The sequence below is a fragment of the Stomoxys calcitrans genome, chromosome 5 (genome assembly GCF_963082655.1).
Source record: "Stomoxys calcitrans chromosome 5, idStoCalc2.1, whole genome shotgun sequence".
Taxonomy (NCBI): domain Eukaryota; kingdom Metazoa; phylum Arthropoda; class Insecta; order Diptera; family Muscidae; genus Stomoxys; species Stomoxys calcitrans.
Genome location: NC_081556.1, coordinates 2,194,198 through 2,222,171, shown reverse-complemented (window position 1 = coordinate 2,222,171; position 27,974 = coordinate 2,194,198). Strand labels below are relative to the sequence as shown.

Sequence of the window (27,974 nt, the reverse complement as noted above, 5' to 3'; positions counted from 1 at the left end):
GAAAGAACGATTTAGGGAAATTTTCCCCCCAAAAAAACTTAGTACCAGCCTTAATCGAAGTGCAATTATGAAAATTGATTTTCATATGTTAGTTTCGTATGTATCACACGACATGTACAACTCTACATGTGCTAAATTGGCATGTCATAAGACAACTAAATGCCGCGTAATAGAATCTTAAAGACGAATATTTCAAGATGTTACAAACGGAATGATAAGATTAACCAATGGTGGTGGGTATAGAAAAAGTGGCCCAAATGGGGGCTAATAATTCGATAAACGCTAGCGAGTTTGTTGTGCTTATTTGTTAAGTTGTGACTCGAAATGCACTTTGCTTTCGCAAACAATCCACTTCTCAATTCAGTGGTCCATCAGTAGTCGTCGCGCTTATGAGCTCTCAGCAACTTCGTTCGGCTTTTCGCATTCTTAGTTTCGTCTCTCATTTTGCTATTTGGTGTGTGGTGTGGTTTAATGGTTGAATAGTAGAAGCCGCGCCGCGAAAGAAATAATCATAACAAAGACAAAAACAAAGTCGATTGAATAGAAGATAGCAGGAATCAAAAACACAGTCGCCTATGGAAAAAGCAGGAAGGAAGCCGGCCAAACAAAGAAACTGGACGGACAGACGACGACTGTTGGACTGGCAAGAAAAAACCACTTCAAACTTGTACAAGAAATCCATCTATGACCAAGTTGCGAAAAAAAGAACAACAATCAATATTTTATAAACAAATTAAGAAGAAATTATCAAATTCCCACAATGTAAACATTTTGTTTAACAAAACCAAGCAACAAGCAAACGGAATTTTTTAAAAGAAAAATAAAATAACACAAAGCTCACTCGCTCGCTCGCGCACTGCCCCTATAACAATCCTATATACATATTTTATAAATTATTTTTAGTGTTTTAATACATTAGAAAATAAAAGAGAAAAAATATAATAAAACAATAATTTAGTTCCCCACAACACCGTTACGGCATTGTCGTCAACAGAAGTCAACACAAAACATGGCATTAACAAGAATTGCTAGGTGAGTTGTATACAAATAAAATAAAAAAACAAAACAAAACAATTTAAATGCCAAAGTTGGATTGTGAAGTTCGCAACAACACCATAGGCTCTTGTATAAGAGAAACAGTGGTCAGATTGGCTTAATGGATTATATCTGTAACCGTATTTGTTATATTCTGCGAAGTAAAAAAACAAGGAGGCAGAGGATAGCATGTCCGCCTATGACGCTGAACGCCTGGGTTCGAATCCTGGCGAGACCATAAGAAAAAATTTTCAGCGGTGGCTTTCCCCTCCTAATGCTGGCAACATTTGTGAGGTACTATGCCATGTAAAACTTCTCTCCAAAGAGGTGTCGCACTGCGACACGCCATTCGGACTCGGCTATAAAAAGGAGGCCCCTTATCATTGAGCTTAAACTTGAATCGGACTGCACTCATTGAGAAGTTTGCCCCTGTTCCTTAATGGAATGTTCATGGCCAAAATTTGCATTTGAAAAAATCAATAAGTTCTTTAAAGAATAACCCATGGTTTAATTTCTAAAAGTAAAGTATAGAGTTCGGATTTTTATGCAAAATCGAAATTTTGCTGGCAATTATTTGGGATATGCGCTGGTATTTTCCATTTACATATGCACGCTGAATCAAAGTTCCGAAGCCATCATATATTCAAAAAATTAAATTTTATTAAAAAATACCTCCGCATTGGGAAAATAATGGATGGCAATTTCGATTTTGCATAAAAATCCGGACTCTAATAATGTGACTATCCTTGCTTTTGTTTCGCAATGGACTTTAATGTCTGAATGCAAATTATCGATATAACATAACATGACCTAATATTTAGTATAGATCTCATATAGAGATAAGAACCCTCAATATGGACGTAAAGGTATGGTCATAGTTCGGGTTTTGAAATTAATTTTTTATTTTTGACTTGCTTTTTATACCCTCCACCATAGGAGGGGGGTATACTAATTTCGTCATTCTGTTTGTAACTCCTCGAAGTATTCCTCGCAGACTACATAAAGTATATATTTTCTTGATCGTCATGACATTTTAAGTCGATCAAGCCATGTCCGTCCGTCCGTCTGTCTGTCAAAAGCACGCTAACCTTCGAAGGAGTAAAGATAGCCGCTTGAAATTTTTTACGAATACTTCTTATTAGTGTCGGTCAGTTGGGATTGTAAATGGGCCATATCGGTCCATGTTATGATAAAGCTGCCATATAAACCGATCATGGATCTTGTCTTCTTGAGCCACTAGAGGGCGCAATTCTCACCGGATTTGGTTTAAATTTAGCATTAGGTATTTTGTTATCATTTCCAATAACTGTGCTAAGTGTGGTTCAAATCGGTCCATAAACTGATTTAGCTGTCATATAAACCGATCTGGGATCTTGACTTCTTGAGCCTCTAGAGGGCGCAGTTCCCATCCGATTTGGCTGAAATTTTGCAAGAAGTGTTTTGTTAAGACTTCCAACAGTTGTGCCAAATATGGTTTTAATTGGCCCATAACCTGATGTAGCTGCCATATAAACCGATCTGGGATCTTGACTTCTGGTGCCTCTAGAGGGCGCAATTCCCATCCGATTTGGCTGAAATTTTGCAAGAAGTGTTTTGTTAAGACTTCCAACAGTTGTGCCAAGTGTGGTTTTAATTGGTTCTTAACCTGATATATCTGTCATATAAACCGATCTGTGATCTTGACTTCTGGAGCCTCTAGAGGTCGCAATTATAATTCGATTTGGCTGAAATTTTGTACAACGTCTTCTCTCATGACCTTTAACATACCTGCCAATTATGCTGTGAATCGGTCTATAGTCTGATACGGCTCTCATATAAACCGATCTCCCTATTTTACTTCTTGAGCCCTTCAAGGGCGCAATTTTTATTCGAATTGGCTGAAATTTTACACAACGACTTCTACATTCAATTTAATTATGGTCCGGACCATCGGACCAAAAGTTGATATAGCTCCAATTTCAGCTAGCAATTTTTTTCTTTTATCATATGTTTGCCTAAAAAGAGATACCGAAAAAAGAACTAGTCAGATGCGATCCATGGTGGAGGGTATATAAGATTCGGCCCGGCCGAACTTAGCACGCTTTTACTTGTTAATTTTAATAAATCCGTTTTTTGTCAACAAACATAACCGGTTTCATAGATGTTCCCATATCATTGCTAACCACTTCTTTGTGAAAGTTACCACTTTTTCTGTCTTGTAAATTTGTTATAGAGAATTTCATCAGAGAAAAATTTGTCTTTAAGAAACATATATTCGAAATTTTGTTTCTTTCGAAATTCACAACAATATTTTGTCTTTAATGAAATTTTAAAAAATTATTGTTGATAAAAAAAATTTCTTAGATAATGCAACCTATGGATAGTTTTTTGAATTTCAAAAATCTGAACCGGTTTTTAAGTAAACTATTTTTTTTTGCACAATTCGAAAACCGAGTTTTATGGTGATATGCATATATTTGCTAAAGTTTATGACATCTTTCTGGTTTATTATTGATTTTCACATTTGATTATCAATCAATGGAGGCTAAGGCGAGCATGTTTGTCCTGAACCCTTTTGCAATCTATGGTGTAGCATAGCCAAATTTCGCATTTGCTCGTCTTTAGCACTTGCTTACTACATCTTTTAACTAAACTATTGATATTTTTTGGTGTTTTGTACCACAAATGAGACTATTTTCAAACTACCAAAATTTCTGCTCTGTCCATACACAACTGTTTCTTTTTCGCATTTTGTTTGTGTTTTTGTTTGTTATGTAATGTCTATCATTAGTTTATTGTACTGCAAAAAGACCACTGGCAGCACAAGATGTCATTGTACCTTGGTATAGGCTAAACGTGGACGACATGTGTGCTGATGACATAGTTTGCCACTTTGCCGGTTTGCCGCATTTCATATTTCACTGTGCACTTTTCATTTTACCATGGGGACGGGGACAAGCAATGTAAATCGGACAAAAAAAATTCCCACACCTCACAGCTATCGATTAAATGCCAGCAAGATATACTAGTAACACTAATTACCAATTCCTTATATCAACTCTAAAGGAAATTCTATAACAAATAAAATAGAACCCATGTGGATTACCATGCGCCTATGTGCTCAATTAGCACTCTATCAAAAGTTAAGCTACTTGTGTTAATATAAAATGCTGCCAGCGAAAGCATATAGCCTATGATATATTACAAATGTAAACAGAATTAATTAATAAAAAATAGGCGAGTAAGTAATTTGGTTAGTAGTTTATCTTTTTTGCCAATAGCACTTGAAGCTTTTTTGAAAATAAATCAAAACCTTTTTACGCTTGCCTCAAGTGAACGTGTAAAACTCATTCAATTGCTGGCTGAGCATGCCTTTAGATCACAGCGGGTCGTGCGGTATCTATATTAACACCTTATCATTCAGAAATATTGAATCGAACATGTGATTCATGGAACAAAACAGTATCTAAATATGTATTACTGTTCTTCTCAGCTACCGAAGAAGTGCTAGCAAAATAATCGCACACAAACACAGATGCAATTGTTGAATTATAGCAGCACTCTTAACAAAAGCTCTGTTTCAATTTTACAATTTTTTTACAATATATCCACCACCGAAGGATGTGGGTATGTTCATTTTGTCATTCCGTTTGCAACACATCGAAATATCCATTTTCGACCCTATAGAAAGGATCTAGCCATGCCCGTCCGTCACTCTGTTGAAATCACGCTACAGTCTTTAAATAAAAATAAAATAAAGATTTTGAGCTGAAACTTTGCATAGATTCTTTTTTGTCCATAAGCAGGTTAAGTTCGAAGATGGGCTATATCGGACTATATCTTCATATAGCCCCCATATAGAACGATCCGCCGGTTTAGGGTCTTGGGCCCATAAAAGCCACATTTATTATCCGATTTTGCCGAAATTTGGGACAGTGAGTTGTTTCAGAACCATTGACATCTTTCTGGAATTTGGCACAGATTGGTCCAGATTTGGATATAGCTCCCATATAGACCGATCTTTCGATTTGAAGTCTTGCGCCCATAAAAGGTGCATTAATCGTCAGATTTTGCCAAAATTTGGGACAGTGAGTTGTGTTAGGCCCTTCGACATTGTTCTTTAATTTGACCCAGATCTGTCCAGATTTGGACATAGCTGCCATATAGACCGATTTGGATATAGCTGCCATATAGATCAATCTCTCAATTAACAATTTTGGGCACAAAAGGCGCATTTGTTGTCCGGTGTCGTCGAAATCTGGGACAGTGAGTTAAATTAAGCCCCTCGACATACTTCTGCAATATGGCACAGATCGATCCAGATTTACATATAGCTGCCATATAGACCGATCTCTCGATTTAAAGTTTTGAGCCAATAAAAGGCTTATTTATTGTCCGATGTCGCCAAAATTTGGGAAAGTTAGTTGTGTTATGCCCTTCGACATGCTTCTTCAATTTGGCTTAGATCGGTCCAGATTTGGATATAGCTACCATATAGACCGATCTCTCGATTTAAGGTTTTGAGCCAATAAAAGGCGCATTTTTTGTCCGATGTCATTCTTCTTCAATTTGGCTTAGCTCGGTTCAGATTTAGATATAGCTGCCATATAGACCAATCTCTAGATTTAAGGTTTTGGGCCCATAAAAGTCGCATTTATTGTCCGATGTTGCCGAAATTTGGGCCAGTGAGTTAGGTTAAGCCCCTCGACATACTTCTGCAATATGGCAAAGATCGGCTCAGTTTTGGATAAAGCTGCCATATAGACCGATACCTCGATTTAAGGTTTTGGGGCCATAAAAGGCGCATTTATTGTCCGATTTCGCTGAAATTTGACACAGTGACTTAGTCTTTTCGACATCCGTGTCGTATATGGTTCAAATCGGTTTATTTTTAGAAATAGCAACTAAAAAGACTCCAGGTACTATACCAGGTACTCCGCTCCAGGTACTACACCATTCAAGGCACTAATAATTCTGAACTTAATGTATGTATACATCGCGACTAGACAATGTGCAAATAATAAGGTTACGAAACTTTATTTTTGGCCAAGGAACAGGATCTTTACCTAATGATGTGATATCTTAAAAAGTTAAGTATAAATATTTCAAATTGACATTTGAAATAGATATTTGAAGAACGAATTTCAAATTCAACATCTGATATAAGAAGAAATAATATGGGGTTACCATTTTAGGTTCACATTTCATTGGGGGCCTTTCTTAATTCAAAGCGATATAGTTGGTTCATCGGTATAACTAGACGACATAGCCATCATTTTGGATCTTCATCATCTCTCAGGGGAAAGGCTCGAGATCAAACAGAGTATCAGGCTGGTAATAGCATTCACGACGTTAGGTACACAGCTACCAATGAGTGGTGTTCTTGGAGACCATCCACACCTCATAAGATTAATCTCGCTCTTAAACCATAGTAGTTCTAAATCAACTACTTTTAGTATGAAGACTCCTGAAACTTTAACAGGTTGTTCAGTTGACAAATCTTGTCCGTACTTTTTCGCAATTTTTGCCAAGTATTTCTCTTGGCAGCCTTAATAAAAAAATCCATAAAGCACATCTTATGACTAATAAGTGAAATAAATTTTAAAATAGCTTATTTGCTTCTTAAATAAATGGTCAGTAATGCGTGTACACACACACATACATATATACATTACAATAAACAGAGGTAACAACAAAATGTCGTAATTGATACTTTTTCGATGCTGTAATCTGTTAGCCCAATTGTTTAGTATAAAAAACAAAACGGCATAAGTTGTATTTGAAAATCAAGCCTAAGACATTGATTATGCGAAATTGGCAATTTCACTTAAAAACACAAAGGGCATAAAGACACATCATGATATCCTGTTTGTTGTAAGATGTTGAAAACATTAATACTCGTACAATTATGCAGGTTAGTCATGTTGGCAACAATTGAACTGAACTCGCTGATAAAGAAAACTTCAATTAATCACAATTGTCGCAGGCAATAATGTGCGGAACTTTTTTTTGAACGGCTACAGCACTGTTGCAACAGTTGCATGACTGCATTTGCAATCGAGAACGGGAAAAATAACCTCGACTACGGACAATGATTTAGAGCGATAACACTCCGCCACAGCAATTGCGCTGCAGCAGCTAAATTTTCAAGCGAAACCCAAAGCCTGTAACGAAGTGAGGAACGATGTTTTTTTTTTAACCAGTATAGCCGAGTTGCGATTACTTGTTGCTATAAATAAATTTTAATTTTGCTAAAATGAAAAGTGGTTTGAGACAAACTGGGTGTGTCACAATGATAGTTGGCAGTTTTACGATGTGCATATTTAACAGTCGGAAAGCATGATCTTTGGTTTTTATTATGAAATGTGTTTTTTAAGTTTTGGAGAAAATCAATCAATATCCATCTACCAAGCGAGGACATCAAATCAAATACTCGATCGTGCTGAAGATATTTGTAAGGCATTCTGCCATAAAAACCTGCTCTAAAAAGGATACTGCTCTGCTACACGCGCATGCTAAAAAAAGTATCTTATTAAACTTGAGTCATATTGATGGTAATTAGAAAAATCTTCTTGTTGTTCTTTAATTATTTAATTTCATTTCAATTTATCGGTTCTATAGTGGTTCTTTAAGTAAATGAATTTTTATTGAAAAATTTGGATATTTGCCACAGGGTCTTAGTTCTGTCTTCGCCCTTAAAATGTGGCAAAATTAAACTCTAGTCGGCAAGTTTAAACAACGAAGGGCAGTGGATTAATAATTTCCACGCTTTATATATGACAAAAACGATTTACACTCAATTGAATAAGGCTCCAACTGCATACCAATAATCTCGAATTTTCTTTTAATTTTAACAAGTAAAAGCGTGCTAAGTTCGGCCGGGCCGAAACTTATATACCAACCACCATGGATCGCATTTGTCGAGTTCTTTTCCTGGCATATCTTCTTAGGTAAAAAAGGATAAAAGAAACGATTTGCTCTGCTATTAGAGCGATAACAAGATATGGTCCGGCTCGGACCACAATTACATTAAATGTCGGAGACCTGTGTAAAATGTCTGCCAATTCGAATAAGAATTGCGCCCTTTGGTGGCTCAAGAAGTAAAATAGAGAGATCGATTTATATGGGAGCTGTATCATAATAAACACGTATGTTGATGGTCATGAGAGGATCCGTCGTACAAAATCTGATAATAAGTGCTACCTCTATAGGCTCAAGAAGACAAGATCCCAGATCGGTTTATATGGCAGCTATATCAGGTTTTGGACCGATTTCAACCATACTTGGCACAGTTGTTGGATATCATAGCAAAATACGTCGTGCAAAATCTCATTCCAATCGGATAAGAATTGCGCCCTCTAGAGGCTCAAGGAGTCAAGACCCTCGATCGGTTTATACGGAAACTATATCAAAACATGGACCGATATGGCCCATTTACAATCCCAACTGACCTACACTAATAAGAAGTATTTGTGCAAAATTTCAAGCGGCTAGCTTTACTCCTTCGAAGGTTAGCGTGCTTTCGACAGACAGACGGACGGACGGACATGGCTAGATCATCTTAGATTGCACCCATAAAAGGCGCATTTAATGTCCGATTTTGCCAAAATTTGGGACAGTAAGTTGTGTTAAGCCCTCCGACATCCCTCTTTAATTTGGCCCAGATCGGTCCAGATTTGGATATAGCTGCCATATATACCGATCTCCCGATTTAAAGTTTTGGGCACATAAAAGGCGCATTTATTGTCCGATGTCGTCGAAATTTGGGACAGTGAGTAAAGTTAAGCCCCTCGACATACTTCTGCAATATTGCACAGATCGGTTTAGATTTGGATATAGCTGCCATATAGACCGATTTCTCGATTTAAAGTTTTGAGCCCATAAAAGGCGCTTTATTGTCCGATGTCGCCAAAATTTTGGTAAGTGAGTTGTGTTGGGCCCTTCGACATTCTTCTTCAATTTGACTTAGATCGGTCCAGATTTGGATATATCTACCATATAGACCTATCTCTTGATTTAAGGTTTTGAACCAATAAAAGGCGCATTTATTGTCCGATGTCGCCAAAATTTGGGAAAATGAGTTATGTTGGACCCTTCGACATTCTTCTTCAATTTGTCTTAGATCGGGCCAGATTTGAATATAGCTGCCATATGTACCGAACTCTCGGTTTAAGGTTTGGGGCCATAAAAGGCGCATTTATTGTTCGATTTCGCGAAATTTGGAACAGAGAGTTGTGTTAGGCTCTTCGACATTTTTCTGCAAATTGGCTCAAATCGGTCCAGATTTGGATATAGCTGCCATATAGACCGATATCTCGATTTAAAGTCTTGGCCCATAAAAAGACCAATACTTTATTATAAACTATTGAACAATGACTTTTACTTATTAATATTTGGTCCAAATCGGAACATATTTCCATATAGCTGCTATGGGCATAAGTATCCATTTTTCACCGGAAGTTGACGAAAGGTGGTTTACATATATACCGGAGGCGGTTAAGTTCGGCCCGACCGAAATTAACGCCTTTTTACTTACTGGTATAACTGTCGAGTATTTGCACATTTTAACTCCCTAAATAAGTTTCTACACCCATGTTGTATTTGACGTAAACATAAGCGGGTCATATAAGAGGCACTTATCTCTGGTCGGTAAATAGAACACAGATTATTGTGATATCAAAATAGAACTGCGTCATGTGTGAATGACTTGGTTGGTGTTTCCATACAAAAAGGCTTAAAGAAAATCCCCCTATTTAAGACACAAAACATGTATGTACATTCGTACAAAAAATAAAATTAAGCAAGATTGCAATGTTTATGAGAAATCATTCATTCCAAGGCCATTTCTGTTTGCATCCCCCCTTGCTCTCGCCCCCACCATTCCGATTACTGATCAGCAAACAGATAGGTGTTAGCTCCTATTACACGTTTCTCAACATTGTTTGTGAGTCTGTGAGACATCTTGAGTCTATGTATCTTGCTATTGCTTCCCAACTTGTCCGTCACTGGAGAGCAATTTGGTACTATCGGACGTTGTTCTATTCTGTCGTTGCTTTAGCTTTTTCCATTTGCTACGCCAATCCCTATGTATTTGTTTGCTTCAGTTTTTGGAAAGGGGATGGAGGAGCAGTTTGCCCCGTCACAGATAAAACTGGCAAAAACCACTTTTAGGCGGTTTTACAAAGAATTGCATATACATATACTACTATTCAGTCCGACTCATTGCAAGATCTGTGGAATATGAAACAAAAGCAAATAAATTGAGTTGTAAACAAAAATTGAGAAATAATTGAAAAAATATGCATCTACTGTTGATATGTTTGCGCACTTGTGTGTATTAGGATCGATAGAGCCAAATCTATAGACTGGAGAGAAACTTTAGACTGGATTGCAAAAAAGAAATCAATTTTAAATTTGTTAAGTCAGAAATGTAACTTAATTCAATTATATACATATCTGATGTCGAAATAATGCATTTTGGCAGGAGCCACCGAAATGAGGAGAGAAATCCAAAATTTCAGTTTTTTTTGGGCCCCTGCTTTGCATACAAATTGAGGGAAAAATTTAAGATTTTTTAATTGGAAGTTTTAGACGCTTTGGTGTTTTCCTCTTTTCTGTCTTGGTTGATCATAATTGGTTAATAAAAACCATTCGCTCGATTTTTACCTCCGCTGGTATGTCTGTGGAAATCAGGCTAACTTTCGTACTAGTAAGGCTCAATTACTTCTTATCGATATATTTACGTCGTTTGGAATCATAAAAGGGCCATAATTAGATATAAACCGATCTTCCGATTTGTATTCTAGAGCCCTTTAGAGGCACAACTCTTAATGGATTTTTCATAAAGATGTCATACGTGTATACACTTATCTTCCAAATTGTCTTTTCGAGCACTTGGAGGAGGTTTCTCTGTTAATTATGGAATAAATAAGCCCGTCTTTCATATTATCTGTTATAAAACTCTACTGTCGACAAATTCACTAACCATGTCCACAAAAATGTCAGCAACGTAATTTGTTCATTCGTTTTCTCTCTCTCTCTCTCATAAAAAATTTAAACGATTTTCTCTGTAGAGGACATCTTAGCAGACCATTTCGCATAAACCGTCATCTGATAAAAAAAATGTTGTGTTGTAGATTAAGAAAAATATAGCTAACTGTACCAAATAACAAAACAAAGAAGAATGTGATGTGAGTATCAACGTCTCATGAGACCAGAACTTTTGTCATATTATGTCTTTTTAAAAAGCGGCAAAAAGGGGCAAACTTCTCACATATCAATGAGTGCAGTCCGATTCAAGCTTTAAGCTCAATGATAAGGGGCCTTCTTTTTATTGCCGAGTCCGAACGGCGTGCCGCAGTGCGCCACCTCTTTGGAGAGAAGTTTTACATGGCACAGTACCTCACAAATGTTGCCAGCATTAGGAGGGGAAAACCAGCACTGAAAATTTTTTTCTGATGGTCTCGCCAGAATTCGAACCCAGGCGTTCAGCGTCATAAGCGGGCATGCTAACCTCTGCGCTACGGGGTTCTATTAAATCGGAAAACTAACACCAGCCATAAACAAAATCCCCGGTAACAAAAGTACACCCAAATTAAGTAATATTTAAAAAAAAATAATTTAATTATTTTTATAAATATAACTTTAATAATAAATTATTTCATCAGTAACAATTTTGTGGATCGTTTCCTATTTCCTCTTTCGTCGTTCGTCTTTCGATAACAAAGACGAGTTTGCAGAAATTTTGGAATATTGTCATTAACGAATATATGAGGGATTCTGTCATCAATATATTCCTTGACGAAATGTTCTTTCACAATGTCGCTTAAAATGTCATGCTTAATTTTCGCGACAAATATGTGAAAATGTCGACATGTAAAGGCCGTAACAGGGCGCGTTGAGATTTGTTTTTGAGCGTTGCGTTTGCAAAAATACAACTCTGCCCACAAATCCCACAAAATCAACGCGGAAAAGTTAAAAATTTTCATCTTTGACGCTTGAAAAAAAAATGCATTTCAAAATTAGTTGTTCATCGAATACGTAAGATCTACGAAAAAACTAAAAAACAAGTAAAAAGGGTATATATGTAAACCCCCTTTCTTCACAATCCGGTGAAATTTAAGCACCAAAATTCGTCATGGACATTAAGTGGTCTAATAAATATAAGTAACTGTTCAATTTTGTAGAACAAAATTTTGCTTTTTTCATCTATATCCAAACATAAACCGATCTGAACCATATAGAAAACTGATGTCGAAAAGCCTAGCATAAGTCATTGCGTCAAATTTCAACGAAATCGGATAATAAATGCGCTTTTTATAGGACCAAGACTTTAAATCGAGAGATCGATCTATATGGCACCTATAACCAGATCTGGACCGATCTGACCCAAATTAAACAAGAATATAATAATAAACATATTTTATTTTAACTACTATATCCGTAAATATATTTTAATAGTAGCTGGTTTCTATCATACTATATTCAGGTCCCGAGAAGTTATATACAAGTAACATTTTCAGACAATAAATCTACTCTTTGTGGGATTAAGATCCTAAATTGGAAGATCGGTCTATATGACAGCTATATCTATATAGTGTGATCTGATTCATATGTGGGTTGGATGTCGGGAGGCTTAAACCAACTTACTATTTTAAATTTCGACGAAATGGGGTAATAAGTAAAGCTTTTATGAGTTCAAATCCTTAATCGGCATACGGTCTATATGACAGCTTTATCTAAATACCTTCCGATATTTACTATATTTGAGTCAGATAGCAAGTGGCTTAAAACAACTCACTGACTCAAATTTCTACGAAATTGGGTTATAAATGCAGCTTTTATGGGTCCCAGACCCTTAGACCGGTCTATACGGCAGCTATAACTAAATATAGTCAGATCAGAACCATATTAAGGTCGGATAGTGGGAGGCTCAAACCAACTCACTGTTTAAAATTTCAGTGGAATCGGGTAATAATAAATAAAGCATTTATGGGCTTCAGACCCCTTCTCGGCAGATCGGTCCATATGGCAGCTATATCTAAATAGAGTCCGATCTGAACCATATTTGGGTCAGATGTTGGGAGGCCTAAAACTACTTACTGTTTCAAATTTCAGCGAAATCGGTTAAAAAATAAAGCTTTTATGGGCTTCAGCCTCTTTATCGGCAGATCGGTCTATATTTCAGCTATATCTAAATATAGTCTGATCTGAACCATATTTAGGTCATATGTCGGGAGGCTTTGTATAACCCACTGTTTCAAATTTCAGCCATATCGGCTAAAAAATAAAGCTTTTATGGGCTTCAGACCCTTTATCGGGAGGTCGGTCTATATGGCGGCTATATCTAAATATAGTCCGATCTGAACTATATTTGGGTCAGAAGTCGGGAGGCCTTAAACTACTCACAGTTTAAAATTTTAGCGAAATCGGATAAAAAATCGCATATGGTCCGATTTGGCCCGTTCAAGAACTTAACCAGCGTGCATAAAAAAGACATATCTGTGCCAAATTTTAGCTCAATATCACAATTTTTGAAGGCTGTAGAGTGATTACAACAGACGGACGGACAGACACACGGACATCGTTAAATCGCCTTAGAATTTTACGACGATCCGAAATATATATCTTTGTAGGGTCGGAAACAAATATTTGGATGTGTTGCAAACGGAATAACTAAATGAATATACCCCCTATCCTACGGTGGTGGGTATAAAAAAACAGTTGTATTACTCGTCATATTCGTCATACTAAGTACCAATAAAGCAAGTTAGAATTCTATTTGGTGTTGTGGAAGGTGTCCACTCAAAACAAAACATCACATAACATAATTCAATACCAGTCCTAAACGCACCAGCCTTGAAAATAAAAACAGAAACTAAAAGTTAACTCGGGCGATTTATAAACAAATCTACTGGACGATTATAACGTAATGGGTTGCGTAAGATTTGCTTAAACTTTCGCATACGCAATGCATTGTCCAATGATAACCTAGAAGAGTGTTTCAGAAGTTATGCGGACGATTATAATGCAATGGTTTGTAAAGGAATCGTCGCGAAGAGTTTCCTAAACATCGGCACAAGCAATGGATTGCCCAATGATATCGTAGAAGTGTGTTTCGGGAATCATACTGAAGAACAATTGCATAAAAATCTTCCAGAAGATTGTATTATTCATGGCTGCGACGAACACGTTTCCAAAAAAATTTTAAAAACCTTCGTAGTGAGCCAACATCAAAACTTTTGCTGGACACACTACCCATCCGAATGTATAACCTATATATACGTAAACATCGTCGGATGTATGTATGTATATATATTCTAAGAAAAAGTAATTTATAGATGCCTTTGGTATTTTTTTATAGCAACATTTGTTCCTTTTGTACTACAGTAATGGGAAAAGATCAGCATTTGATCGTCTTCTTGAGATTCTCAAGCAAAGCATCGATAACAAAACCAATGGAATTTTTTGCTTTATGATGATTTCTTGGGCGGGCTCATTATCGTTGGGAATATTCAACGAAAACAAACAATTAAAGAAATTTTTTAATGAAATTTATATTGAAGTTGCCACTACAAGCAGATGATCTTACATATGTATGTATGCACGCTCATTTGTTTATATTAAGCAATATGAAAGGGAAAAATGTAAATATGAAATCCACGTAGCTATTAATTAACTAATATATGTATGTAGCTATGTATGTATGAATGTTATGTAATGTTATGTTAGAGAGCACACAAGCAGTTTACTGGCTTAGGTTGTTGTTGTAGCAGTGCGTTGTACACTGAGCCGGCAGCCCTTCCCGATGAAGGACTCCATCGGGTGAATCCGATACGTACAACCGGCTGCCATGGGGGTGGCTTAGGTGTAAGTCCATAGTAGCATGGACGGATTTATACCCGCACCCTCTTTTCAACCTAAAAGTATGTACTTATCAACTATTAAATCTTTAGACTAAAACTTCGATATATGTACTTATAAAGCTGTATTTATCTTCACCTTGTCCTGCTGCCAAATTTTTCGCTAACCTCCTCCACACCATTACCATTTGTATGGGAATGAATGCTTTCGATGCAATCCATCCCATACTATCGAAAACTAGTGAATGATCTTTAGTAACAGAATTTCACCACATACCACTTCTTAAGTATTATTCGTATTCATTCATAAATCTGTAGATTGCATTGCTTGGTTTTTGCTTACGATAAGTAACAGCTTGCTGACGACTATCACGTACACCTTTAGCCCCTTTCATTAAATTGGCTTGAGTCATATCATATGATTTCATATGCATTTATTTTTATTTTCATTGGAGATGTTTCGAAATATTCGAAAACAAACTAAAATAGAATAAATTATAATAATTAATAGAAAAAAAAACAATATACAATTTTTCGCATATGGCCTCAAGCCAGACAAATTCCGAAACAAGTAAAAGCGTGATAAGTTCGGTCGGGAACCCACCACCATGGATGCTGCTAAAAATTTATACAAAATAAATTTAGTTGAAGGGCATAATTTTATTCGAAATACCAAACTTCTGTCAAAGCAGCAAATATTAAAGCTTCCAGGAACCAAACAACGATGATCGAGAGACCGGTTTACATGAGAGCTATATCAGGTTATAAACTGATTTGTACCGTATTTGGCGCAGTTGTTAGGAAGTCGTAACAGAACACCACATGCAAAATTTCAACCAAATCGGACAAACATTGCGGCTTGTAAGGACTCAAGAAGTCAAATCGGAAGATCGGTTTATATGGGAGCTATAACAGGTTATAGACCGATTTGTGCCGTACTTGGCACAATTGTTGAAAGTCATAACAAAACACTACATGGTAAATTTCAGCCAAATCGAACAAAAATTGCGGCTTATAAGGACTCAAGAAGTCAAATCGGGAGACCGGTTTATATATATTCGGGCCGTACTTGGCACAGATGTTGGAAGTCATAACGGAAAACCACGTGCAAAATTTCAGCTAATTGGACAAAAATTGCTGCTTGTAAGGGCTCAAGAAGTCAAATCGGGAGATCGATTTATGTGGGAGCTAAAGGGTGATTTTTTTGAGGTTAGGATTTTCATGCATTAGTATTTGACAGATCACGTGGGATTTCAGACATGGTGTCAAAGAGAAAGATGCTCAGTATGCTTTGACATTTCATCATGAATAGACTTACTAACGAGCAACGCTTGCAAATCATTGAATTTTATTACCAAAATCAGTGTTCGGTTCGAAATGTGTTCAAATTTTGACAAATTTTGTTCAGCGATGAGGCTCATTTCTGGTTGAATGGCTACGTTAATAAGCAAAATTGCCGCATTTGGAGTGAAGAGCAACCAGAAGCCGTTCAAGAACTGCCCATGCATCCCGAAAAATGCACTGTTTGGTGTGGTTTGTACGCTGGTGGAATCATTGGACCGTATTTTTTCAAAGATGCCGTTGGACGCAACGTTACGGTGAACACATTTCGAACCGAACACTGATTTTGGTAATAAAATTCAATGATTTGCAAGCGTTGCTCGTTAGTAAGTCTATTCATGATGAAATGTCAAAGCATACTGAGCATCTTTCTCTTTGACACCATGTCTGAAATCCCACGTGATCTGTCAAATACTAATGCATGAAAATCCTAACCTCAAAAAAATCACCCTTTATATCAGGTTATACACCGATTTGAGCCATGCAAGGTACAGTTGTTGGAAGTCATAACAGAACACTTTGTGGAAAAATTTCACCCAAATCGGGCGAAAATTGCGGCTTGTAAGGGCTCAAGAATTCAAATCGGGAGATCGGTTTATATGGGAGCTTAAACAGGTTATAAACCGATTTGAACCGTATTTGGCACAGATGTTGGAAGTAATAACGGAACACTTTGTGCAAAATTTCAGCCAAATCGGAAAAATATTGCGGCTTAAAAGGGCTCAAAAAGTCAAATCGGGAATACGGCTTATATGGGAGCTATATCAGGTTATAGACTGATTTGGACCGTACAATGTACAGTCGTTGGATGTCGTAACAGAACACTACATGCAAAATTTCAGCCAAATCAGAAAAAGATGGCTGCTTGAAAGGGCTCAAGAAGTCAAATCGGTAAATCGGTTTATATGGGAGCTATATCTAAATCTGAACCGATATGGCCTATTTACAATCCCTAACGACCTACATCAATATTAAGTATCTGTGCAAAATTTCAAGCAGCTAGCTTTACGTGTTCGACCGCTATTGGGATTCTGACAGACGGAGGGGCATGGCTAAATTGACACAGAACGTGGAGACGATCAAGCATATATATACTTTATGGGGTCTCAGACAAATATTTCGAGATGTTACAAACGGAATGACTAGAATAGTGTACCCCCATCCTATGGTGGTGGGTTTTAAACGAGAACATTTTTAACAAATTACTTCACATACGCTTTTAACCAAAAAGATAGTCCAGTTGGAGATCTAAAGGGTGATTTTTTTGAGGTTAGGATTTTCATGCATTAGTATTTGACAGATCACGTGGGATTTCAGACATGGTGTCAAAGAGAAAGATGCTCAGTATGCTTTGACATTTCATCATGAATAGACTTACTAACGAGCAACGCTTGCAAATCATTGAATTTTATTACCAAAATCAGTGTTCGGTTCGAAATGTGTTCAAATTTTGACAAATTTTGTTCAGCGATGAGGCTCATTTCTGGTTGAATGGCTACGTAAATAAGCAAAATTGCCGCATTTGGAGTGAAGAGCAACCAGAAGCCGTTCAAGAACTGCCCATGCATCCCGAAAAATGCACTGTTTGGTGTGGTTTGTACGCTGGTGGAATCATTGGACCGTATTTTTTCAAAGATGCTGTTGGACGCAACGTTACGGTGAATGAACACATTTCGAACCGAACACTGATTTTGGTAATAAAATTCAATGATTTGCAAGCGTTGCTCGTTAGTAAGTCTATTCATGATGAAATGTCAAAGCATACTGAGCATCTTTCTCTTTGACACCATGTCTGAAATCCCACGTGATCTGTCAAATACTAATGCATGAAAATCCTAACCTCAAAAAAATCACCCTTTATATATAAAACATCTTTTAGTTTTTATACCCACCACCGAAGGATGGGGGTATATTCATTTTGTCATTCGGTTTGCAAAACATCGACATATCCATTTCCGACCCTATAAAGTATATATATTCTTCATCGTCGTAAAAATCGAAGACGATCTGGCCATGTCCGTCCGTATGTCTGTTGAAATCATGCTAGTCTTTAAAAATAGAGACATTGAGCTGAAACTTTGCACAGATTTTTCTTTTATCCATAAGCAGGTTAAGTTCAAAGATGGCCTATATCGGACTATATCTAGATATAGCTCCCATATAGACCGATCCATCGGTTTAGTGTCTAAGGCTCATAAAAGCCACATTTATTATCCGATTTTGCTGAAATTTGGGACAGTGAGTTGTGATAGGCCCCTCGACATTCTCCTTTCATTTGGCTCAGATCGGTTCAGATTTGGATATAGCATATAGACCGATCTCTCGGTTTAAGGTTTTAGGCCCATTTATTGTCCGATTTCACCGAAATTTGGGACAGTGAGTTAATTTAGTCCCCTCGACATTTTTCTGCAATTTGGTCAAAATCGGTGCAGATTTGGATATAGACCGATTTCTCGATTTAAAGTTTAGGGCCACTTGTCCGATTTCGCCGAAATTTGGGACAGTGAGTTAATTAAGGCCCCTCGACATTTTTTTGCAATTTGGCCAAGATCGGTCCAGATTTGGATATAGACCGATTTCTCGATTTAAGGTTTTCGGGCCATAAAAAGCTCATTTATTGTCCGATTTCTCCCAAAATTGTGATAGTGAGTTGTGTTAGGCGCTTCGACATATTTATGCAATTTGACCCAGATCAGTTCAGATTTGGATATAGCTGCCATATAGACAGGTCTCTCGATTTAAAGTCTTGGCCCCCTAAAAGGCGCATTTATAATCAGATTTCGCTGAAATTTGACACAGTGACTTATGTTAGGCTTTTCGACATCCGTATCGTATATGGTTCAGATCGGTCTATATTTGGATAAAGCTATAAAAAAACAATATTTTGTTCTAAAAAATTGAACAATGACTTGTACTTATTAGATCACTCAATGTCGGTATTTCCATATAGCTGCTTTGTGGCATAAGGTATGCATTTTCACCGGGCTTTGACGAAAGGTTGTTTACATATATACCCGAGGTGGTGGGTATCCAAAGCTTTCGTTTTTACTCTTCGTGGGTTATGAGCAGGCTGGATGATATAGCTTCAGTAAGGAGACGGTAATAAATACTCCTTCATTAGGGATTTTGTTGTTGGAAATTTTAATTAGCACCAACACTTCAATTTTTACTTCCGTATCGAGTGGAACACACGTTTCCAAAAATCTTGGCAGGAATGGTAGGCTTTATCCTCTTTTGTAGCTTATTTTAGTAAGCTTATAATTCATTCAAGTTAATATGAATAATTTCTTAAGCCAACAAGTTTGGTTTACTTTAAACGCGGTTAAAACATGTAAAACAAACTTTCCAATTCGATGCCGACTACCAGCTTTGCTGCTGTCAATTTACATCAAATTGTCTATAGAATAATGTGAGTTGATTTTTAATGCCTCAACAATTTTAAATGTTTAGCATGGTGAAAAAATGATTATAGTATTCTATATTTAGACGCGCCCCCAATAACAAAAGAAATTTTATTGCAATACAACCAACCACATCATCAATTGATCAAACCACAAAAACCCAACACTTGCACTTAGAGTCAATGGACTCCATCATTTTACTTACAGTGTTCTGGTAAATGAAGGAGTGGGCAGCTAACAGTCAGCCAGCCGCTTATTGTTCGTAGTTGCTCGAGTTTATGCACTCGCAATACACATAACAAACCCAGCAAAATTTTTGGCTTCTAAAGATGAAGCAAGAATGTGGTTTTTGGGAATCTGGATGTACCCCCAAAAACTGATTTAAACATGGGGTTACCGCCAAAAAATGCAAAATTTTTTCTGAATCTTTTTCAGTGAATTTTATTAATTGTTGTGTAAATTAATAATCTCAATTTTTATTAAATTATATCTCGGAAACTAGTACAAAACACGCAACGTAAAGTAGACATTGCCTCATAAAAATTTAAACTTCAAAATAAATATTTTATTTTTTGTCCGATTTGACTGAAATTTTGCACGTGATGTTTTGGTATCACTTCCAACAACTGCAGTAAGTATGGTTCAAATCGGTCCATGTTTTGATATAGCCGCCATATCAACCGATCTTGGGTGTTGATCTTGTACATAAACTGCTGTTCTTTTAGAATAACTTCCAATTTATTTTGCTGGGATATGTACAGTAGCTTTGACCGAAACCTCGTTTACACTGTTCTCAAAATCCGGATTTAATGGCTCGATAATCTGTTTTCCCTTTATTATATCAACTCTCGAGAGCCTTAAATCCGCATTTTTTGGGCAGTTTAAACGGTGTTTAAGCTGCCAAAACAAGTTATGCACTCATTTTGTAGCAGCAAAGCGATTTTCGCACCTATCTTTAGTGTGTTGAAGGCCAAAAAGTGACGGTTATCCGTTTCGCCTTCCCGCCACGGAATTGGCTCTTAAGTATAATTTTCTATCCTAAAAGCGGTACTATATTCGGTTTTAGCGTTGAAACTCCATATAAAAAAAACAAACGGAAAAATTTGCCAAAATTTGTTCGTTTCGTCATAACTTGTTTTTTCATCTAGGGAAAATTTACATTTCGGGACGCCCATTGAGAGCACAACCACAGTCGCTGTAAAACAAGTCATTTTCTTACGCAAAATAAACGCGATCGTCAAACTTCTAATTGTAACTGGGTGTTAGTTAGTGTTAGTGATTTGGCTCACATGTATTTACTCTGGTTGGAAAAAAATAAAGCGTTTATGGATGCATAAATAAGAAAGTATTTTTTTAATATAAGTAAATATATACTTGAAAGAAAAATAAATATTTCTTCACAACATGCAACTCAATCAATCTGTACGAAATAAAAGGGTTTGTGCAAGAATGTGTTGTGCTTTTGGTCTGCAATTACAACAACAATATTTGGATAAAAATGGAAGATGCTGACAAAAGCTTTTGAAAAATTGCGCTTATCTAACTTATAACAGTGAAAATACTACAAAATCTAATTATTTTTACAAATAAAAGCTGAGTTTGTCTCTTTTTAAATTGTTTTGTGTTTTATTATATATTAGTTATTACGAAAGGGTGGGTTTTGATTGAAATTACAAAAACTTACATGAACGACCCACACACTCACATTTGTGTGTACACATGCTCGTCAGCTGCTGATAAATTGTTTGATGCCATATTATTTTTTATATGTAAATGGCAACATTTTGGCCACAGAAACCCAAAAAAATCAAATGTGGTAACCCTGCCAAACTACCGAAAGAACGATTTTCGGAAATTTTTCCTTAAAAAAGGACGTAGGTCCAGCCTATATCTGTTTTTACTTTTTATGTGAATATATGAACAAGAAAATTGTTTGTGGAAAAGCTATATCTTTCTAAAATACTGTTGGTCGTTAAATGAAATTGCACTTAAGCTGTTGGCCGTTAAAAGAGTAATTTGTATAGAAAATTTGAAAAAATTTACATGTTTCTTAATTTTTGGCAGAAGTAACCATTTTGCACTTAAACGATTGGCAGGTAAATCAAAACTACTGTATATGCATTTCACATGTCATTAGGTTAGGTAATATTGTGGTTTCACTTTCCCAACTTGTTGTAAATACAATGATCCAAACATGTTGCGAAAATATTTATTTTTTTAATACTAGGCTCTTCTTCAAAAACTATGAATAAATATTGTAACCAAACTAATCAACGTCATTTATTTATGTTTGCTTTGCAATTGACTTGAGCAAAAACCGCCATTAAGAATGTGGTGTGCGTGGATAAGATGCTTATATACCTATATGTTTGGCCCGTTTGTCATACGTGCGACCGACCAATGGTATACGCCAGGGTAACTCCTTATAGTTGATTACTATAAAATTACAATTCATTACACTTCCTTAACGGAAATAATTCAATTAATTTGAACCAAAAAAAGAAAAAAAAACGTTACAACCCACGAATCAGACTTCGTCTCCACACTCAGTGTGTAGATAGTTGGTTGGCAGGGTTTGTGGTTGGCGGTGGTGGTAGTGGCAGAGCAATAAATCAATGAACCCAGTTTTGCTTCATCGCTGCTGTTCGTGTGAAAGCACAACAGAACTTAAGTAGCGAGATAACTTTATGGAATATTTGTTTTTTGTTTATACTATTTTCTCTATAAAAAGTCGACATGCAATAGTTGTTGCCAATTTTTAGCAAGGAAAACTTGTTGAGTCGTCGGGTTGCAACATTATTTTTAACAATTATTTCTGGTTTCTTTTGCCAATAACGTACATATTTCGTTTTATAACCACCACAACTATAGTATGGATGTGTATTTAATTTGTTATTCAGTTTACAACGTTAGGATTGACCAACGCTTGCTCCCACTTCGGGTCATACTATGAATTCGGCTCCGTACCGAATTTAAAGTCAAGGGTCATACTCCACAGATCTGTTTCCAACCACATTTGGTTTAATGTTGGAATTCAAAAGAGAACGTCGAAAATAAAATAGGAACTACGTCATCCAAGGGCTCAAAAAGTCAATTCGGGGCATACGGGAGCTATATCATTATCAAGAAATTTTCCACATATCACGTTTTTAGCCCAAGGTAAAACGCTATGATGTTTGGTTAAAATCGTTCAAATTTGAACAAAGCTCTCATATCGCCCGATTTATACAAATAAGGTCGAAATTTGTTATGGTATGTGTTATCTCCCATTTGAAAGTCTCTGCTTATTTGAACTAATCGTTGATTTCGATATTGATTACCGCTTTGTCGATTTTAAATGTGACCTACTTTAATCCATATATATCTTAATAAAGCCGCTATTACACGATAAGACTTTTCTTATGATGTCACTTGCGAATGCGAGTCGGCCTCTAATCGGCATATATTCTCATATTTCTTGTACATGTGTGTACAAAAACGTTGCATATTTTTTCAAAAATTCATTAGGTTAATTTAGGTTGAAAAGAGGGCGCAGATATTAATCCGACCCATGCCACTATGGACATACACCTAAGCCAGTAATTGGCTTGCTGTGCGCTCTAAAAACTATAGAGTAGCCGTTGAGTGAAGTGCAGGATGCTGCAAGGGATAGAACTGACATTCCAAGAAAAGAAGAACTGACATTCTGAAGAAAAAGAGCTCCCGCTTTCAAGTACTCTGGGAAAACCAAGCCAGCATTCCCGCAATGGAGACTCCAGACAGTGTCCTGCGGAGGTAGATTAAGTTGGAACTGTAGCGGGTGACTCAACACCGCCCAATAAACAGGGGCCGACAACGAGACAATCAAGGCATCTCTCAATATTGGAAAGACTAGGAGAAGCACAGATCCTAATACTTAAATATCAGGCAGTGCAGTGGCGAGAGACGCCTACCCATTCCTGTCAAATGTGGTCCAGATCGGACCATATTTGGATATAGCCGACCGATCTCCCGATTAGTGTAGTGAGCCTATAAAAGGAGCAATTTTCATCTGATTTCAGTGAAATTTGGCACAGCGAGTTCTGGTACCATTCCAAACCTTTTTAATAAATATCATCCAGATCGGATAATATTTGGATACAGCTGCCATATAGACCGATCTCCCGATAGGGAGTATTGATCTCAAAAAAGGAGAATTTTTCATCTGATTTTGATGAAAATTTTTAACAGTGAATTTTTATATTCAATTAAAAGGTTTAGAAGGGAACCGAAACGCACTGTTTCAAATTTGATCAAAATCGGATAAAAAATGCTCCTTTTATGAGATCAATACTCCCCATTGAGAGATCGATCTATTTGGCAGCTATATCCAAATATTTTCCGATCTGGACGAAATTCAACAAAAAGGTTTAGAAGTTGATGGAATTTTCCAATTTCAGAGTTTTATCCAAATCCCACTAGAACGACTAAAACCCCGTTTAAAATCCGGATTTAGGTTCTCGTCAGCTGATTTTATAAAGGGAAAACTGATGATCAAGTTTTTAAATCCGGATTTAAAGAGCAGTGTAAACTGGGTTTAATGCTTGCATTTTTTGGACCTCAACGGGCTTGCTCACCTACAGTAGCTTGGCAAGAATTGCCACCTCCACATGGAAATATGGCTCCAACAACAACTCTCCGCTTGATACCGCTGATTGTCCACGACTGACGTTGCAGCTACTCCGTGTGGATACACAACCTGTGGACGCGCCCGGTAGCCCGCAGCTAAGTTTTTCGTGATAGTAATGAACACCACAAAGAACGGACCTCAATGCTCCAGCCTGTGTGGTGCTCACAGCTATACCGTGCCTGGCAGTGGGAGTCTTAGTGCATAAATACTGAGTCCCTATGATGCTCGATATGACAAGGCGAATCGGTCCTTTGGATTGGAACGTGCTTGCTCACCTATAGCAGCTAGACGCGGATCGCCACCTCCACATGCAAATCTGGCTACAACAACAATAAGCAAGGGTCGGTGGCTTGTTATAATCTTCCGGCTGCCACACATGATGATGCATTGAATGTTAATTTGACGGTGTACGGAAATTTGGCAGCCTACTGGCAATTTTCGTCACCATCCCTAAGGGGTGTATAGTTGATATCGTTTTCTTATGTAAATATTCGAGCTGTTACCTAGTATTCCCTGATTAAACCACGATACAATACCGCCCTAAGCTGACAGGCAACATAATTTATAAAAAGTAAGCGGTTGATTGGGTTTCATTCTCATTAGTAAAATATTTTACATCATAATTTTATTATTTCAAATTGAAAAATCGAAAATCGGACGATCGTCTCAAAATACTGGAAATATAAGCAATTTTGCGGGAACATTTGCATGCCCTAACTCGTTTATTATAAAAACCTGTGGCAACATCATTGATACAAAAACAGCTGTTTAATAATTAACAAACTCTCAGTCGCCCCCTTGCCAATTTAGCATTCATACGATATGGAGTCATCAACCACTTTGATATTTAAAAATATTCCAAAACAAATTAACAACTTGGAAGAGTTGCTAAACAATCTTCATATTCCGCCAAAGGAAATCAAACCTTTTGGAAGAAGGCGTGCGTTAATATACTTCAATTCAAGCAGTGATGCCGATAATGCTTTGGAGAAAATTAGCCAGCTAGAATTTGGTGGAAAACTTGCAAATGTCTCAATATTTGTTAAAGACCGCCTGCAACTCAAGAACACCAATGATTGCCTACCAAAACCTTTAAAGAAATCCCATAAAGGAGTTCAAACGCATTTGAATGTGAGATGCGCAACAATGGCATCAGTGGAATTGCAGCAGATAAACAAGTACGTACAAAAGCTGTATGCCACAGAAAGAGATTTGTGCTTTGATCAACCTCCTCCGCCATACCTTAAATACCAATATCCGCCCGTAAACAAGGCTATTATGGATAACATATGCATGGCATTAATGAGTAATACAAAATTTTATACTCAAGTGTTGCACTTAATGAATCGAATGAATTTGGAGCCACCGTTTCAGCAGAGAACAAAAAGAATTTATCCAAAGGGGACACCCAAAGAAGTTTCTACCCAGACAGAAAATGTTGTGATTACCGAATGTAGAAGTTCAGAAACTTCCGAGTCGGAACTAGAGTCTTCCGATGAAAATGATTCAAAGAAAAAGCTGGATGTTGTTTACAAAAGAAAGTTACCCGCAAGTGATGAACAATATAAGAAAAAGGCAAGACAAATGCTGCAAACAATGCAAAAACTATCTAAGAAAACTGTTAGTAAATCAACAAAAGTGTCCAAGCCGGAGTTGTTTGATCCACCAATAACTAATGTATTGGCACACAGCAGCAATATCCAGGTGAATATATCACAGGAAACTATTACAAAAGATAAAGCCTTATCCATTGAACTCCATGACGAATCAGGTGACATTACCTTGAATTCAGTTGTTGTCGGACACTTGGATTTAACGACAAATAGAATTGACGAGAAAGAAATGCAAGCAATGCCCATATTTAAAAACTATAATAAAGGGAATACAAGCAACAAATTGTACATAAAAAATCTGCAGAAAGATGTGGTCACCGAGGACTTGCATAGTTTGTATCGAAGAGTTATTCACAATGACAAAGTGCAGTTAGACATAAAAGTCATGCAACATGGGCGTATGAAGGGACAGGCATTTGTAACCTTTACATCTGACCATTTAACTATGTCTGAATTACAAAACGTGGCATCGGATGCATTGAATTGTACCAACGGTTATATTCTGCGGTCAAAGCCCATGGTAGTTTGCTTCGGCAAGCAGTCGTAGAAGGTTATTATCCCAAGCTAAAACATACAAAAAATCTGATTGATGTTCAAATTTAATAAAAAAAAAATCCATTTTATACCTATCATACAGAAATCATGGTAGAATTAAATGCTTTTTTTTACTTTCTATCAAGACCGAAATTTACTTTTTTGATTTGAAAAAGGCAACCTTCGTTTTTTTGCAATAAACATTTTTTTCTAATATTTTTTATGCATTTTATTCTTTTAGGCAATTAGGTTTAATGGATACCATATATGTAGATGGCGGCCAGTCTCAAAATAGCAGCTCTTCCACCAAGTCAGGCAAGTCTAAACTATCTCAACAAACGTACGATTATGTTATAGCTGTCGACTTTGAAGCCACATGTTGGGAAAATCAAGCTCCACCCAAATGGAGAGAATCGGAGATTATTGGTATGTATGTGCGAAGGCCATTAGTAATATTCCAGTTGTAGTTGTCAAAGACTTTTTTCATTTTCCAGAATTTCCTGCTGTATTGGTTAACTTAAAGACTGGAAAAATTGAAGCTGAGTTTCACAAATACATTATGCCAATTGAATCACCAAAACTTAGCGCTTATTGCACTGAACTGACCGGTATAACTCAAAAGACGGTTGATACTGGTATACCTCTACAAACTGCATTAATGATGTTTCAAGAGTGGTTGCGCAAGGAGCTCAGAGTTCGACACTTGACATTGCCAAAAATGTCCAAAGATAATAAATCGGGTAACTGTGCATTTGTAACATGGACAGACTGGGATCTTGGTATCTGTTTAAACAAGGAGTGCACAAGAAAACGACTTAAGAAGCCACCTTATTTCAATCAGTGGATTGACATGAGAGCCATATATAGGGAATGGTATAAATATAAGCCTATCAACTTTTTGGATGCTCTAACACACGTTGGTCTGGAATTCGAAGGCAAACAACATTCTGGCATTGATGATGCTAGAAATTTGTCACATCTAACATACAAATTGGTCAATGACGGGGCTACTTTAGCAATAACTAAAGATCTAACACCGTTTCAATTGAATTTAAACTGTGTTTTATAAGGGGTCACTGAAACAGGAAATCAAAATGAGGAAGCACTTAACTATTTAAACATTTTTTATAAACTTATATGATGAAATTTTTAAGACTTGCATATTTTATATGAAATCAAAGAAATTTTGAATTTCTCTAAATTATTTATATGTATGTATATCAATCACAACGGACTAGAATACTAAGCCATTTTGTACTCCCTCTTTTACTGTGGAGCCTCGAGTTCAATAAATTAATAAAAACGAGACATAATAATTATTAAGAATTCTATTATTCGTATAACTCAACTGTCGAAATTATGTCTGATTGCTGCTTTTAACTATATACACACAATTTTGTACTTTTATAAGTTTAATAAACTACAAAACAATATTAAGATGATATTGATATTAAATACTTGTTTCATTTTGTTTACCTTGGAATTGTCTATGTATGTGACAAAAGACAAAGGGGACATAAAACAAGAATAAAAAGTGTAGAGACATTTGAAATATCGGGTC

General features: G+C 36.7%; 2 protein-coding genes across 4 annotated transcripts in view; one reads left to right on the top strand and one right to left on the bottom strand.

The window, feature by feature from the left end:
- Positions 1 to 27,974, bottom strand: part of LOC106083167 (uncharacterized) — a 34,293-nt gene that overhangs the window by 4,794 nt on the left and 1,525 nt on the right. The gene's annotated exons all lie outside the window — the stretch shown is intronic.
- On the top strand, positions 352 to 27,868 carry LOC106083165 (3'-5' exonuclease Snipper). 3 transcript variants are annotated; one of them, XM_013246025.2, is made up of 3 exons: positions 352 to 1,032; positions 26,655 to 26,839; positions 26,908 to 27,868. In XM_013246025.2, exons 1-3 carry the CDS (start codon positions 1,010 to 1,012, stop codon positions 27,480 to 27,482), a joined length of 783 nt encoding a protein of 260 aa, XP_013101479.1. In that variant the 5' UTR covers positions 352 to 1,009; the 3' UTR covers positions 27,483 to 27,868. The 3 variants fall into 3 exon arrangements, with proteins under 3 accessions (XP_013101479.1, XP_013101481.2, XP_013101480.1); XM_013246027.2 differs by lacking the exon at positions 352 to 1,032 and adding an exon at positions 24,984 to 25,444; XM_013246026.2 differs by lacking the exon at positions 352 to 1,032 and adding an exon at positions 26,340 to 26,429.